At 34.6% G+C, this 15,018-nt stretch overlaps 1 protein-coding gene across 2 annotated transcripts in view; it reads right to left on the bottom strand.

Moving 5' to 3' along the window:
* The window catches only part of LOC143229324 (actin-binding LIM protein 2-like), a 67,693-nt gene that overhangs the window by 46,307 nt on the left and 6,368 nt on the right, over window positions 1-15,018 (bottom strand). The window contains exon 1 of one of the 2 annotated variants that reach the window (XM_076461506.1): window positions 3,631-3,673. The exons of the other annotated variant lie outside the window; for it this stretch is intronic. Coding sequence (XP_076317621.1) covers window positions 3,631-3,658 — 28 coding nt within the window. The 5' untranslated portion in view covers window positions 3,659-3,673. Of the gene's footprint in view, window positions 1-3,630; window positions 3,674-15,018 lie in introns of those variants that run through there. 2 annotated transcript variants of the gene reach the window in all.

Genomic DNA, 15,018 nt, shown 5'->3' with positions numbered 1-15,018 from the left:
ATTTCCAAAGCAAAGTCATGTAAAATGATCCATTTGTTGACACGTCTTGTTGTTGCTTGTTATTAAACACAAAGCTACACAAAGGGCTATCTATGCTCTGCCAACTATAGGTATCGAAACTAGATTTCTATCAGTAAAGTCCGCAGACAAACCCCTGTACCACTGGGGGGCCGTTGCCATGTAAACGACTCATAGATGCTATAACGGATGAAGACAACGGAAAAATATACACATCTATGGTATCTGACAAGTTAGTTTCTTAAATATTATGCCCTTGTTATTTTTGGAGAAAAACGAACATTGAAGTGTATTTTTAGGATATTTAAATAAAATCCTCATTTGAAGTTTAAACCTGAAGAAGAAAATGAATGAAAGTTGTCATTTTTGGAATTTGATAGTAAGAACTTTGGTAATCATTTACAAATAGAAATGTCCCATAAACATACATATACAGACAGCTTTAAACCTTGAAGTTCATTTCTTAAGTTCTTATTTTACAGAATTGATCATATCGCTAGTGATTATTATTGTTTTTACAAAATAATATAAAGTGTGAAAACGTATTTTTGAAAATCTTTCACATTTGTAATTACTTCACAGCATTTTAAATTGCCTTTTAAATTATGTGCACACCCTTTTTATACGAGTTGTGATACTTCTAAACTTTTTTTTACTTCATTCACCAATTTGTGGATAAGAATAATTATGATTTCGGAAATATATTGAAATAAAACTAGCCATAAATTTCAGTGTATAGAGTTTTGAAGTAATTGCTTAAGAACAAACAATATTTTGAAGATAAAAAATAGAATCAATACGGTTTCGACCTTTCTAAGTTGTCTACTGGCAAATTTATTGTAGACGCGAACGAGATTACATGAAATAAATCACGTCTCGTTGTCAGCAAAGGATAAGAGTATGTGAAACGTAGTTCTAGTACTTCTACAAACATCTATGGGTATCTAGAGCAAGAATACGATGGTGCTAAAGGTGGAAAGGACTTAAAGGAACAAAATAATTTTAGCCAATAAGTTGAATTCTAATTCATCAACAACTGCAATCCTTCTAACAATGTACTTCTATGAATCACCTAACTTTGAGGATCAATCCGTATGGACCATTCACACAGACTCGTAATTGCCTAACTTTTCATGTTTAATAATGAGACTGAAGAAAAAACAGAGCGTAAAATGCTGATTCACGGACTTAGGTAAACATTTGAACCAACCGTCGCTAAACTAGTTCAGACAGCTATCAATATTCCTGAGTATACTGTAAAATTATTTTAAATTACTGTACTATGTGGGATTCGTCATTTTACAAAAATCGTTGATTTTTGCCTTCTTGGCCCCAACACCAGTCACTCAAAATCGCTATATTAAAAAGAAAACAACAATGCCATAGTTTTTATCTACGTAAATTTCGTACCACACATTAACATTAGTTTACGACATAATCATTAACTTTTATATGAAGGTGTTTCCAGTTTCATTTGTTCAAACAAATCGAACTGTCTCCGTGATTCTGTGTTTATTTTAGTGAAGAAACATTCACAGTGAATAAGATATATATTTACAAAACTCCACAGCGTTGATATGTTACTTTTGCATATTTCACCACTGATAAGTTGTGGAATGGATAGGCAGTTACAAAACAAAAAAATAACAAAAAAAAACACACTCGCTTTCCCTTTTATATGATATTCCTACGGGATCTAATAAGATCCCATTTCTGCCCTTAAACTTCAGAATTGAAACCAACGTGTGTATATGCGTAATTATATTTTTTATCAGATTTGCGAGATTAATAGAAAGCAAGTAAACAAACATGGTTAATGTTCTAACAGAGCATTAAGTTTAAAAAAAAATGAGCATTTCATACATTATTTAAGTTGATATTCTATCTGCCTGCGTAGGATTAGGACGAATACGAGATTCCTGCTTGTCAAACATCGAGAACTATGAGGCTTCATAAATTGATCAGATTACTTCGTAACCTACAAAGGACGTAGAAAGTCTCGTTCCCACGGTCAGTACTTGACGAACAATGGTAGAAATTAAATCATTTTCTAATTACATTGATTCTACAGAGCATCATTAGACAATGTCAGTTTCATGTATAAAATTACTAAGCATTTATCCTTAGCCTTTGCTCTCTATAAAGTTGATTGTTTTGGTCAGAAGTTCAGGTTGAAATAGCGAAGAAAAAGACAGAGGGTCAGTTTTTGATTTTTGTCAATACACACCAATAAACCATGGCTTTGGTTTTGTTTTGAATTTCGCACAAAGCTACACAAGGACTATCTGCGCTAGCCGTCCCTAATTTAACAGTATAAGACTAGAAGGAAGGTAGCTAGTCATCACCACCCACCGTCAACTCTTGGGCTATTCTTTTACCGACAAATAGTATTATATTCTCCCACGGCTGAAATGGCGAGAATGTTTGGTTTGATGGGGATTCGAATCCGCAACCCTTGGATTACGAGTCGAGTGCCTTAACCACCTGGTCATGCCAGGCTACTAACCATGGCTACTAAAAAAGCGACACTTGACAGTAACCAACATTAGTTTTGGGATCGCAACCCTAATATTCTAAACAGGCCTATATTTTATATAATAACCTAAATCTTTAAAATATATGGTGGTAGTATTTCTTATCTAAAACAATGCTAATAACTTCCATTATAGTAGTGCCATGGAAACAGATTAACAGTATGTCGTCATCACCCTCATGCACTTGGTAAGGCAGTGTGAAGTATGTTTATTAGTCAAATTGCTTAAGCTAATATAACTTGAAACTAAACACTCTTCAATTAGGAGAATTTAATAAAACTTAGCAAATTTGTGCTTAAAAGTTGGCAGTAAATAACAACCACTCACAGGCCTAATCAATACTTGTGTATAATAAGCACGTTCTTTTTTTCTGTAGTTTCCCTGCTATTAATTAGCCGTTTTCAGTCCAAATAACAACAACAACAAAACTAAATACGGTCACATTTATTCTTAAATAAAGCTGTAGTAAAAATATCAGACCCGTAGCTTAAGAGAATTTGCGTGGGCATGCGTAAACATTTTGGTCACAACTGAGTGTTTTTTTTTGTTCAATAATTTTGCATGAGTGACTTATATTTCTAATGATCTATTATTGTACCAAATTTGAAAAAAAAAATCTAAAAAGTTAAGTGTGTTTTTCTATCAAATAATATTTCCGCACTTTCTGTGCGAAGGAAATTCAACGTGGATATTTTATATCTTGTGCATTTTTAATGGATTGCCTTGAAATTTAATGCGTGAAAGAAGGGTCCAATAAATTATATTCGTTAAAAATATGTGATAGTTTGGCTTATTACAGTTAGAGCTGTAGAAAGTGAAAAATTGCTAAAATATCACCCTGTTGATAGCACACACACAATGCCCTGCAGGTTATTTTAGCTGTACGACAGGTTAGCATGTGCCTTGATAATTATGTAATCAATTTAATATTTATAGAGAATAGAGTTTTACACTGAAGTAATTTGTATTTAATCTCAGGTGAACAAGTAAACTGCTGCTGGCATTACCTAACGTTTACTCTACTATTATCATAATATTCAATAATCTCCTTTAAAAAAGTAAAACATACAATACTTACTTGATAATGAATAAAACTCTTTGGTCATAATAGGTGCTATTTGTCACGACCAATTATGATTCTTTTTGTCTACGTAAAGTACCTCCACGTCTATTGGTTGACCCATAAATGTACATATACGTGAACAGGAAATAAACTGTTTCGAATAGTTATCGTACGTTGGTAATAAGTGGCACATAAGATATATACCACTTTTCTTGATGACAGATATGAACAGCAGACTTGTATAAAAGCGGACTAGTAAGATGTAGTGTTTGGTACCATGTAGTGGTAAAATGTCTACGCCAAGCATATTTCGTTGCAAGTAAATACTGTTTTCAGAAATGAATTAATTACTGTACTGTGTTCAAACAATAATTACGAAATTAAACTAATACTTTCCATAGTATAGATACGGTTTTCTCTGATATAAAATATCCATAATAGTAGTAAATACAGAAAACTTATATTTTTTTCTAAGAGGCTATGGTAGTATAAAGTTAAATGAAACTTAAGACTAATTTGTAAAAATCCCAATGTAAAGAAAGTGCAGCAGAAACATCGGCCATGATAACCAACAAAACTTTAACATTAAACATAACTTTCAACCACGTGAAGGAAACCTAAATGAAAATATATAAGAATTTTAGTACTTTTTAAAGGTAGAATAGTCTGAAAAACCAGGTCTTTCATTGAACAAAATGTGTGTAATATTCAAATCAGATTGTGCAAACAGAACGTTAATTTAAACTATTTTCTCACGTGTAGCAACACATTGAAGTTTATTTCTACCAAAAAAGATATCGCAAATGTTAAAGATAAATAAGTATATATACATATATATGTACAGTTCTATAGTTCACGATTTAACAAAAATACTTCTGTTAACTCCTAACTTTTGGAATAGTTTTCTTGGTTTGGTTTAGTTTAAATTTTGAGCAAAGACATAGAGGAAGGGTAGCAAGTTATCACCACCCACCGCCAACTCTTAAGCTGCACTTTTACCAACGAACCAGGAATTAACCAAAACATAAGGTTTACACAGTTGAAAGGGTGATGGGACAGGGATTTGAACCCGCAACCCTCAGATTGTGAGTCAAGCTCCTTGGCCACGTGGCTATCTTTCCTTCAACTTGATAATAGTATAGCGCTGCAGTTTCTGTAAAGGACTGGGACTTTAACTAAATGATCAAGACTCCTAATTTCAGATATAGCTATCTTTAATACTGAGTTAATGAACAGAAGAAAGACATCTCGCTAAAACAAATACCAAGTTAACGACCAGAAGTAAGACAGCCAGCTAAAATCAATAATACTAAGTTAATGACCAGAAGTAAGACAGCCAGCTAAAATAAATAATACTAAGTTAATGACCAAAAGGAAGATGTCCCGCTAAAACAATAATACTAAGTTAGTGACCAGAAGTAAGACACCCAACTAAAACAATAATACTAAGTTAATGACCAAAAAAAAGATATACAGCTAAAAAAATAATACCAAATTAATGACCAGAAGTAAGACAGCCAGCTAAATTCCATAATACCAAGTTAATGACCAAAAGGAAGATATCCAGCTAAAACAATAATACGTTTTGTTTGTTTGTTTTTTGGAATTTCGCACAAAGCTACTCGAGGGCTATCTGTGCTAGCCGTCCCTCATTTAGCAGTGTAAGAGTAGAGGGAAGGCAGCCAGTCATCACCACCCACCGCCAACTCTTGGGCTACTCTTTTACCAACAAATAGTGGGATTAACCGTATCATTATAACGCCCCCACGGCTGGAAGGGCGAGCATGTTTGGCGCGACCGGAATGCGAACCCGCGACCCTCAGATTACGAGTCGCACGCCTTAACACGCTTGGCCATGCCGTGCCAACAATAATACTAAGTTAATAACGAGAAGTAAGACAGACAGCTAAAATCAATAATACTAAATTAATGACCAAAAGGAAAACACCCAGCTAAAACAATAATACCAAGTCAATGGCCAGAAGTAAGACAGCCAGATAAAATCAATAATACTAAGTTAATGACCAAAAGGAAGATATCCCGCTAAAACAATAATACTAAGTTAATGACGAGAAGTAAGACAGCCAGATAAAATCAATAATACTAAATTAATGGCCAAAAGGAAAACACCCAGCTGAAACAATAATACTAAGTTAATGACCAGAAGTAAGATATCCAGCTAAAACCCAAAGATCTTTCTCCATTTCTTGAAAGTGAACAATGGAATTAACTGTAACGTTTATAACGCGCCATCAGCGTTATACGGACATGTCTCAAGTCCTAGATCTTTCGATCCATAGCTTGAAACGTTAATTACTAGGCCACGTCTGGCCAGGTTCTCAGAGAATAGTGACATCAAAACACTGCTACAGATTTTGCAATTAACTGTTAGTGTGTATGAATATAAAAAAATATGTAAAGTAACATAAGTATGTCTATATTTGGTATAACAGTCAAATGATTCAGTATTCATATAAAAGCTTGATTACACAATTTACTGTCAGTAGAAATAATTTTACAATATATCTTCTGTATAAACCACAATCTTAATATTTAAATAACTTTGAGAATATAGATACACTCGGTTAAGCAGCTTATCTCTATATGAAATATTTAATAATCAGTGAGATAACAATGGAGTAAAAGTCGTGGATACGCCCTCTGCTGGCACCTTTGTGTTTACTAACCAAACTTGTATAACGAGTGTTTTGAACGCTTTTTCTACTTATACGATTAATGTAGCGAGATAGTATTGAATACTAGGTCAATGTGTCACATGACCAGGAGGGAGTCTGGTTTTTATAGTCAGACAAGTTTAACCATGTTACGTGAATGCCCACAAATGGTAAGTAGAAGGTTACGATACAACAGCTATATTTTATTATGAGACAAAATATTTAAGAGCTGCTGGATAAGTAGAAGTACACACACAAAAGAAAACGAGGCTTAACACTGTCAGATAACTGGACATATTGCATACTACTTCAATATTTTTTTTCACAACAGATAGTATTTGCATGACATCATAGGTAATTTTGGATATGACTTTCTGAAAGTTACGCCCTTATTAATCTGAAGTTACAACCTATTATCATGCATGGTTCTCTGATTGTGTATTTATTACATTCTTCAGTTCTCATTTAGGCCCGGCATGGCAAGGTGTGTTATGGCGTTCGACTCGTGATCTGAGAGTCGCGGGTTCAAATCCCGGTCGCACCAAACTTGTTCGTCCTTTCAGCCTTGGGGCATTATAAAATGACACTCCATCCCACTATTCGTTGGTAAAAGAGTAGCCCAAGAGTTGACGGTGGGTGGTGAAGAATAGCTGCTTATTTACACTGCTAAATTAGGGACGGCTAGCACAGATAGCCCTCGAGTAGCTTTGTGCGAAATTCAAAAACACACATAAATTCTTCATCTGATGGTAACATAAAAATTTCCATTATTATATTCCACCTAATTTTATCCAGGGAAACTTGAAGAGGCTAAATGATGTTTACTAATCTATAAGAAGCGAAAATGTTACAATGAACGTTTTGCTAATAATGTTTCACTGAAGTTCGCCTTTTGTAATCGTTTATGTATACAGTCCCATTTACCAATCCTATCAATGTTTAATGATTAGAAACGACTACCAAATCGTGATGTATTGTAATTACTTTTGTTTTCTAAATGTGTGTACTGTACAAACAAACTTTTGTAAATGTTTCTACGATCCGACATGGCCAGATGGTTAAGGCACTCGGGTTCGAATCCCCGTCACACCAAACATGCTCACCATTTTAGCCGTGGGGCATTATAAAATTACGCTCAATCCTACTATTTGATGGTAAACGAGTAGCCCAAGAGTCGGCGGTGGGTGGTGATGACTAGCTGCCTTCCCTCTAGACTTACACTGCTAAATTAGAGACGGCTAGCACAGATAGCCCTTGTGTAGCTTTGCGCGAAATTCAAACCAAATGTTTCTACCTCATATCAGAAAATGTTAACTTACGTAATACATATTTATTTCGTGAACTAGAAACATTTTTTAGACTTTTGACGTGTTTTTCAGGTTTTTTGACGGAGTTTTTACAAATAGGTTTTAGTGTGTGACTGTTATTATGGTTTATCGTCTTTAAAGTTACAACAAAATGGTAAGAATTATAATTGAATCACAAAGTTATGTCGCTCACTTGAATTTTCGCGAAGCTGGTTTATCACTTGAAATTCGCCTTTTCCCCTTCCATCTCCCATTGTATTGACCCCCTTTTAAACTCTCTGTACTTCATTTTATGATAAAAATTACTGCATTCAAAGAAACAAATGGGTTGTTGTGGTGTATAAATTTCTCTTTACTTGGATATGAACATACCCTTATTCATATAATTTTTTTCAATTGCAAGCACTTTTCAGTATGTAATTACAAGTTCCAGACGAACAGAATGTACATATTCTTAATTATACCAATCTTGCATCTATATCACACTTGTCCTTACGATTGTTTTCCACGTTCAAAAGATGTAAATATGAAATTTGTTTATCCTGGTGCATGGCTTGCTTTGTGAATAGCTTACAAAGCGGGTCTGAGTAGTATGTTTGATCTTCTGGCAAAATACGTGGATACGAAAGTTAAAAATTTTGGCTTCCCTTTTCGGTAAATAGGACTTGCCTGGTAACGTGGATGACGTTTTATTCTGCAAAGTTGTGATGAGGTTGGGATTGAATACAAATGGAAGCTAAATTCTTTCTCAGATTCTACTATTCCTCCGTCTTGTAAAGATCAACTATCATAACATTGCAGTATCTAACACAAACAGCTAACCTTCAAAGAAAACAAATTTTAATAGTTTTCTTGTTGTTTTATATTGTACTATATTTGTAAAATATTGTTTCTATTTCCGAAACATCTTATCCTAATCTATTATTTATAGTGAAATTAAACATATTAACACTTCACTTGGCAAATGCAGAACCTCTTGTTATTGGGATACATAATTTACTTAAAGGTTGGCCAAACATTTGGAATACCAAATAATAAGTTATTAACTCAATTTTACTTTCATAGCCAAGAAATTATTTTCAGGTTCTTATTTTACATGTTTAATGCTCCTTAGTATTCTTATATATCCTAAGTTTGAAATCTGCTGAGATAGAAGGATTGTCTCCGAGATGACAAAGCATTTGCGAAGAGGAGGAGATAGCTGGTTGAATATGTTCCTGGTCAGATGACCTACAACAAGTTCAGAAAAGTCCTAGCTGCAAAGAACCTTGAAAGAGTTCATGATATTGCCACTGGGAAAAACATAGTCACAGCCCAGATGTTAAGTTTAGAAAAGCCAACACTGGATGCTACCAAGCACTGGAGGCAAACACGATGACTGAGAAATAGCTCAGTTACAATTGTGAGTGCCAGCGTGTTTATTTGATATTCATTTTCAGTTAGATTGGTTTTTAGCACAGTGAAAGATGCGTAGATGATTAAAACTGAAATTATGAATAGTGAAACATTAGCTACACCATGATTAATCGAAAGTACATGGTCACCAGAATCTCTGAGCTACTGACTGTAGATAATACAACCCATTTGAACTCAACAATGACGAGAATTCAGTAGCTTGTTATTGATATTTATAAATATGTTTCAAGTCCACATGATTAGCTAGATAGAATAACATTTATTGAACATTATACAGACACACATAATATGTGCCTTCTACTAAAACAATGACAGCGAAAGCTTCCTTGAGATGTTGTCAACGTTGACATAGAGCATATGGTGAAGAATGGAGCAATACAACCTTTGAAAAACACTTGATCATTCTCAATAGTGACAACAAAGGAGGGTAAAGCAAGTGATAGTGACTGTTCGTGTTAATATATTTACTATGTCATGCATAGACAGATGTCTACACAAACAGGAAGGTATCTGATAGTTCAACATGTAAGACTAATTTTCTGGCTCTGGTAAGTATAGCTGGAAAATAAAATCATATTGGATAGCTTGAATGAATTTTGTTATGTTATTGAATCTGTGTAATGTGCATGCCACTTTCCAAGATTACACTAAGAGGGTTTTAATGGGAGAGATATCTCACCACAGGAAATAAGATTCTAGAGCTGGCCTGCATCTTACCGATGAAAACTTACGTATTGTTGTTACAGTGGACGTAGTAAGTAACCTTAAAGTGAAAATCAGGAAAGTCTACACTTACGCATATTCTAGAAAGTTCTTGTGGACTTAGGATTAAGCATGTTTAAAAGCAAGTTTATATTTTTCATGTGAATATTGTATTCATATATACAGCAATAGTTACAGATAGCCTAGCTGCTTTGTGCCATAAAGCACTAAATCAACCGACCAGTTACCAAATTACAAAACTATTAGTTTCGCTTTTAAAACGTTTTTGTCTTGTTATACCGTGTACGTGTCATAATTTAATTATTATTATTATTTACTTCTAAAACACGTTGCTTTGGTTTTATTTAGTTGTGTTCGAGTTAAACCTACTTACGCTTCACTTACTAAATATAAATCCCATCATTTTAAGGGAACACTACTTTGCTGGAATACCGCATGTTCTCAATCTTAAAGAATACGTATACATACATACATACATGCATGCATATATATACACAGCAATAATAACAAAAACGGTGAAGAAAAAAAAACGAGTACAAAAACTTCGGTAATGCCACCCACAGCTGTATTAAAATAAACTGGACCAGGGTATAATCACGTGTCAATTGGCGACTTATTGTCATCTAGCAAACCAGAATATGTTACATAGGTATAAAGCCTATAAATCAGTCATTCTATGTCCAGTATTAATATAATATAATCATGGCTTAAGTACTACTGCTTAATTAATGAATAGAAATCAAATACTTGATTGGTCAAGGATACTTCATGTGAAAAATCGGGGAAGACTGTTTCAGTATCTAAAGAACCAAAAATCTCCAAAAGCGATGCTATATATCTCAGAGTATGTTCTTTGTGAGATAGTGAATGGATGAGTACAGATCTTTCTAACGACACTGTTGTAATTCAAGGGAGAATATTGAGTACTACACTGAAAATAGTAAACTACGCATTAGCACACGGCGTCCTCAATGAATGTGTAGCTGTTTGAAATCTACTTCCGAAAAGAGGGGACCAAAGCAAAAAGATGGACATCACATCATAAACAAATTATCACACAACGACAGAGAGTAAAACCACGTCTAAAATGAAGCATAATGGAGGATCGGTGTTATTAACATTCTGCATCTCAAACAAGGGGTCGGTTTTGGTTTGGTTTGAGTTTCGCGCAAAGCTACACGAGGGCTTTCTGCACTAGCCGTCCCTAATATTTACCAGTGTAAGTCTAAATGGAAGGCAGCTAGTCATCACCACCCACCGCCAGCTCTTGGGCTACTCTTTTACCGAAGAATAGCGGGATTGACCGTCACTTTATAACGCCCCCACGGCTGAAAGGGCGAGAATGATTGGTGTGATGGGGAATCGAACTTGCGACCTTCAGATTACGAATCGAGTGCCTTAACCCCCTGGCCATGCTTAGCTTTTTTTTTTCTTTCAAACAACTATCGTACAAATCATAATCGTTTAACTGTTTTTATGTACGCTGCAAAATTGGCGTTCAATTTATTTCTATACAAATATATATAAATTAGAACGCGTGAAACTATGCATTTTAACACTGCTTTAACTAGTTATATAAAATATCTCGGTGGTTAAGGCGTTCGAAAAACGTTTAACTGATAAAACATATTACGATTTGTACGGCAGTTGGTTTTAAAGAAGAAAAAGGTGTGACTTACCTGACTTTCAAAACAGACTCTAGGAGCCCCGTTAGTGACCCAAACTATACAACTTCTTATCTTTGCAAGAGGAACAGCATCAGAAGTTATTAGAGTATGAAGACTGATACAAAGATCAGGAGAGGTTTTATTCATTCTGAAGTCCTGAGCAAATTTCAGTAACTGGGGCCCAATAATGATGAATAAACACAAAAGTAGGTTAAAAGGCATAGCACTGATGGCCCTTTTCATGTGTGGGACCCCGGGAAATTGCCCATTTTCCCCAATATGTAAGACAGTCAATGATGATGTCATTATGAGTGAACACGACTATCGAACTTTATGTCAAATTATTTCCCCAAGGAATGGAATCTAATTTCTCAGCACATCTTATATAACGCATAGTAATAAGATAGATACCATATATAATTCCGCAAAACAGTAAATATTAAATTGACAGCATTGACACTGAAGCGGTAATGTGTTCTGAGTTTTTAACGTCTTCTAAATGTGAAAGATATCGTATATTACAAGTTTAAAATGTATGAATTACGTTTAATTATCCAAGTCAAGCAAGAGTGAGAGTTTTTTTGCAGAACGAACTAGCCTAGGGAGGATCGAGGTAGAGAGAACGTTCCACATAATACTGTGAAAATCTTCCTCATAGTACACTGAACGTGATATAGATCGGAAGTCACATAAAAAACTTATAACCGTTATTTCATGAAATGTGATCGTGGAGTGAAGAATATAGTGACGTTACCGATGACTCATACGTCTCTCAAGTCATCATACACAGACCATGAGCATGTTCTAATAGCGAGTCTGTTGTACGCATTTTTATTTCTTATAATTAATCATCTTGCGCATTCTCTTCCATATTTGGTAAACACGTAACATAAAACTACTTTTCATGTTTTACAGCTCTTTCAATTTTGAAATAAACATTTTTTTGTTTTTGTTTTTTGTATTTCGCGCAAAGCTGCCCGAGGGCTGTCTGCGCTAGCCGTTCTGAGTGGCGCTCCTAGAGTCTGTTACTGAAAGTCAGGTAAGTCACTCCTTTTTCCAATGGCGTTTCACAGCTAACGTGAAACAGAGTTTATACATGTTTATACAGTAAACATCACCGGTCTAATAGATTACTGGAATAATAAATTAACCAATCTGCTTACGATTTGGTCCATTTAACGTCTGAAGAAGAAGAATCGTTAGAGCTTTAAGTAGGTGTTTCTATCTTCTGGCCCCTGAAAATGTATATTACATGCACCTCTTATACAGTGTATCACATTTTTTATTTTTGCAAGTTAGAGTAACCTAACTGAAAAATGAAGACTTTTATATCGTAAATTTGAATGTGTATATTGAAGTAATTATCAATGATAAAAGTATGGGTATGTGATAACTATTTTAAAAACAGAAATAAAAAAAAATATTATATGTGCAGCTCAAGAATTATTCAATATCCAAGTATGTTGTAAAGTTCCTGTGCAAACGGTGAAATGAATACTCTTGAGAATAATATGATAGAAACAGGATAATCTAACAAAAACCATCTTTATCCCCACAATATTATTTTCCTGTTCATCAAGACTCTTTCAACTGAAAAGAACAATCTATTTCGAGTACACACAACAACTGTAAGACTCGCAAAACAATTAATAACTATAAAATCTAATAAAACATGTCTGTAGACTATTCACAATACGTTTATAAATAACAGTACACAATTATATTACTATACAAGACTTTAAGCACTTTAGACAAGAATTGGACATGATTCGAGCTGTTTTGTTCTCTGTTATTCAATAAAAATCCAAAACGTTTATTTGTGCAAATTAAAGTCGTTTTACGAACGACTTTCCTTTAGTTACGCACGTGAAATCTGATTATATACGCTGAAATGACCCAACTTTAAACGGTATTTCAAGCCAAGAAATGTTTAATAGCATATTCTCACAAAATTCAAACACAACTGAATAGGTACAATTACATGGAGAAGTATCTTCATCATAAACAACACATGGACCTTTTAATTTCCCTTATTACGCAAGAGCTTATCACTGCTGGGGTGTATCAACAATATATATAATTATGTGGGAATATAATTTCAAAGATGTGAGTGTAATTTAAATTTCCATTCGCGTAGCAGAAAAGAAAACAATGATTTAATTTCTACCGAAATAACAATAAAACATCAGTGTTCGATTACATTACATGCACATGTTCCAACAGTTAAGGCCTCGTTTTCACACTACAATTTCATGAAGTCACAAGGACAAACTCGACAGTACATATATATATTGTACAAATGTATAGCACACATTCCGACGACAGTGGTTAATCTAGCCATCCTCGGAGCTTTTAACGACAATACGTGACATAATATATAACCCACACTCTTGTTAAGAAGTCTAAAATAACATGGGCACTTCAAGAAAAAATAAACAAGCGGGTTTACAAATGTGCGTGGTTTTAAACACCTACATAGTGCTCACTCAAACTAAAACACTCCCGTTCCTTGTTGTGGGTATATGCAATAGATAACGTTTACAATAATACGGTTATAATATTAATCGCGGTTTATACAAACAGTGCCCCTCCAAACGTTTAGCAGAGAATAAGTGGATAAATTTGTGTTATTGACTAGATAATGGACGAGTTTGACTGTAATTTAACAAAAACTGCATGTTTCTACCACCAACAAGACAGAGGCATAGATGTGTAAAACCGCGTACATTTGTGGGCAGTTTACTGTGAAGTGGGTTATACGTTTTAGTATGTTACTAATCATGAATTAATATCTGATTTTACGAAACATCAACTGGGAGTTCGGAGAACTGTCAAATAGAATCAGGGCACAGGCCCCTTACGCCGGCGCTTAGCAACGCTTCTGCTGTGGAGAATGATATATCTACAGGTGCTAATATATAGCAGTAATAAAACTATAACCATCTAAAAACTGCACTTGTGAAGTATATTAAAGAGAAACACAACACAAAAAAGAAAAGAAGAAAGAGATATTTTAAAAGTCCTGACAAAGAAAAGAGATGAACACGTAATGTTCATTTGACCAACCAAAATATACCTGCTTGACAGTGGAAATGAAATCTTCATTTTATATATAATACCCTATTGTGATCCCACGCTGTGTACACTAAAGATTCTGGCAATAGTTACAAAAGAGAAAAGTCTTATCAGCTGTAATAATTAAAGTGTAGCCAGTATGGCCAGGTGATTAAGGTTCTCGACTCCGTAATCTAAGGATCGTTGGTTCGAATCCCTGTCACATCAAACATGCTCGCCCTTTCAGCCGAGGGGGCGTTATAAGTTACAGTCAATCCCACTATTCGTTGGTAAAAGAATAGCCCAATAGTTGGGGGGGGGTGATGACTAGTTCCCTTCCCTCTAGTCTCACACTGCAAAATTAGGGACGGCTAACGCAGATAGCCTTCGTATAGCTTCGTTTACGTAGTACCCATCTGAAGTGTTCGATATTCAGATCCCAGTAATGATAATTTACACAACATTCATCGACTTACAAGTGAAATATATGTGAAATGAGAAAGAATGTCTTGATAGCGAAGATATTTGGAAATAAATTGACTTCGCTTGCCTATTATTCGT

Source organism: Tachypleus tridentatus, chromosome 10 (genome assembly GCF_004210375.1).
Source record: "Tachypleus tridentatus isolate NWPU-2018 chromosome 10, ASM421037v1, whole genome shotgun sequence".
Taxonomy (NCBI): domain Eukaryota; kingdom Metazoa; phylum Arthropoda; class Merostomata; order Xiphosura; family Limulidae; genus Tachypleus; species Tachypleus tridentatus.
Note: the sequence above shows the minus strand (reverse complement) of the source record. Positions and strands in the feature narration are given on the sequence as shown.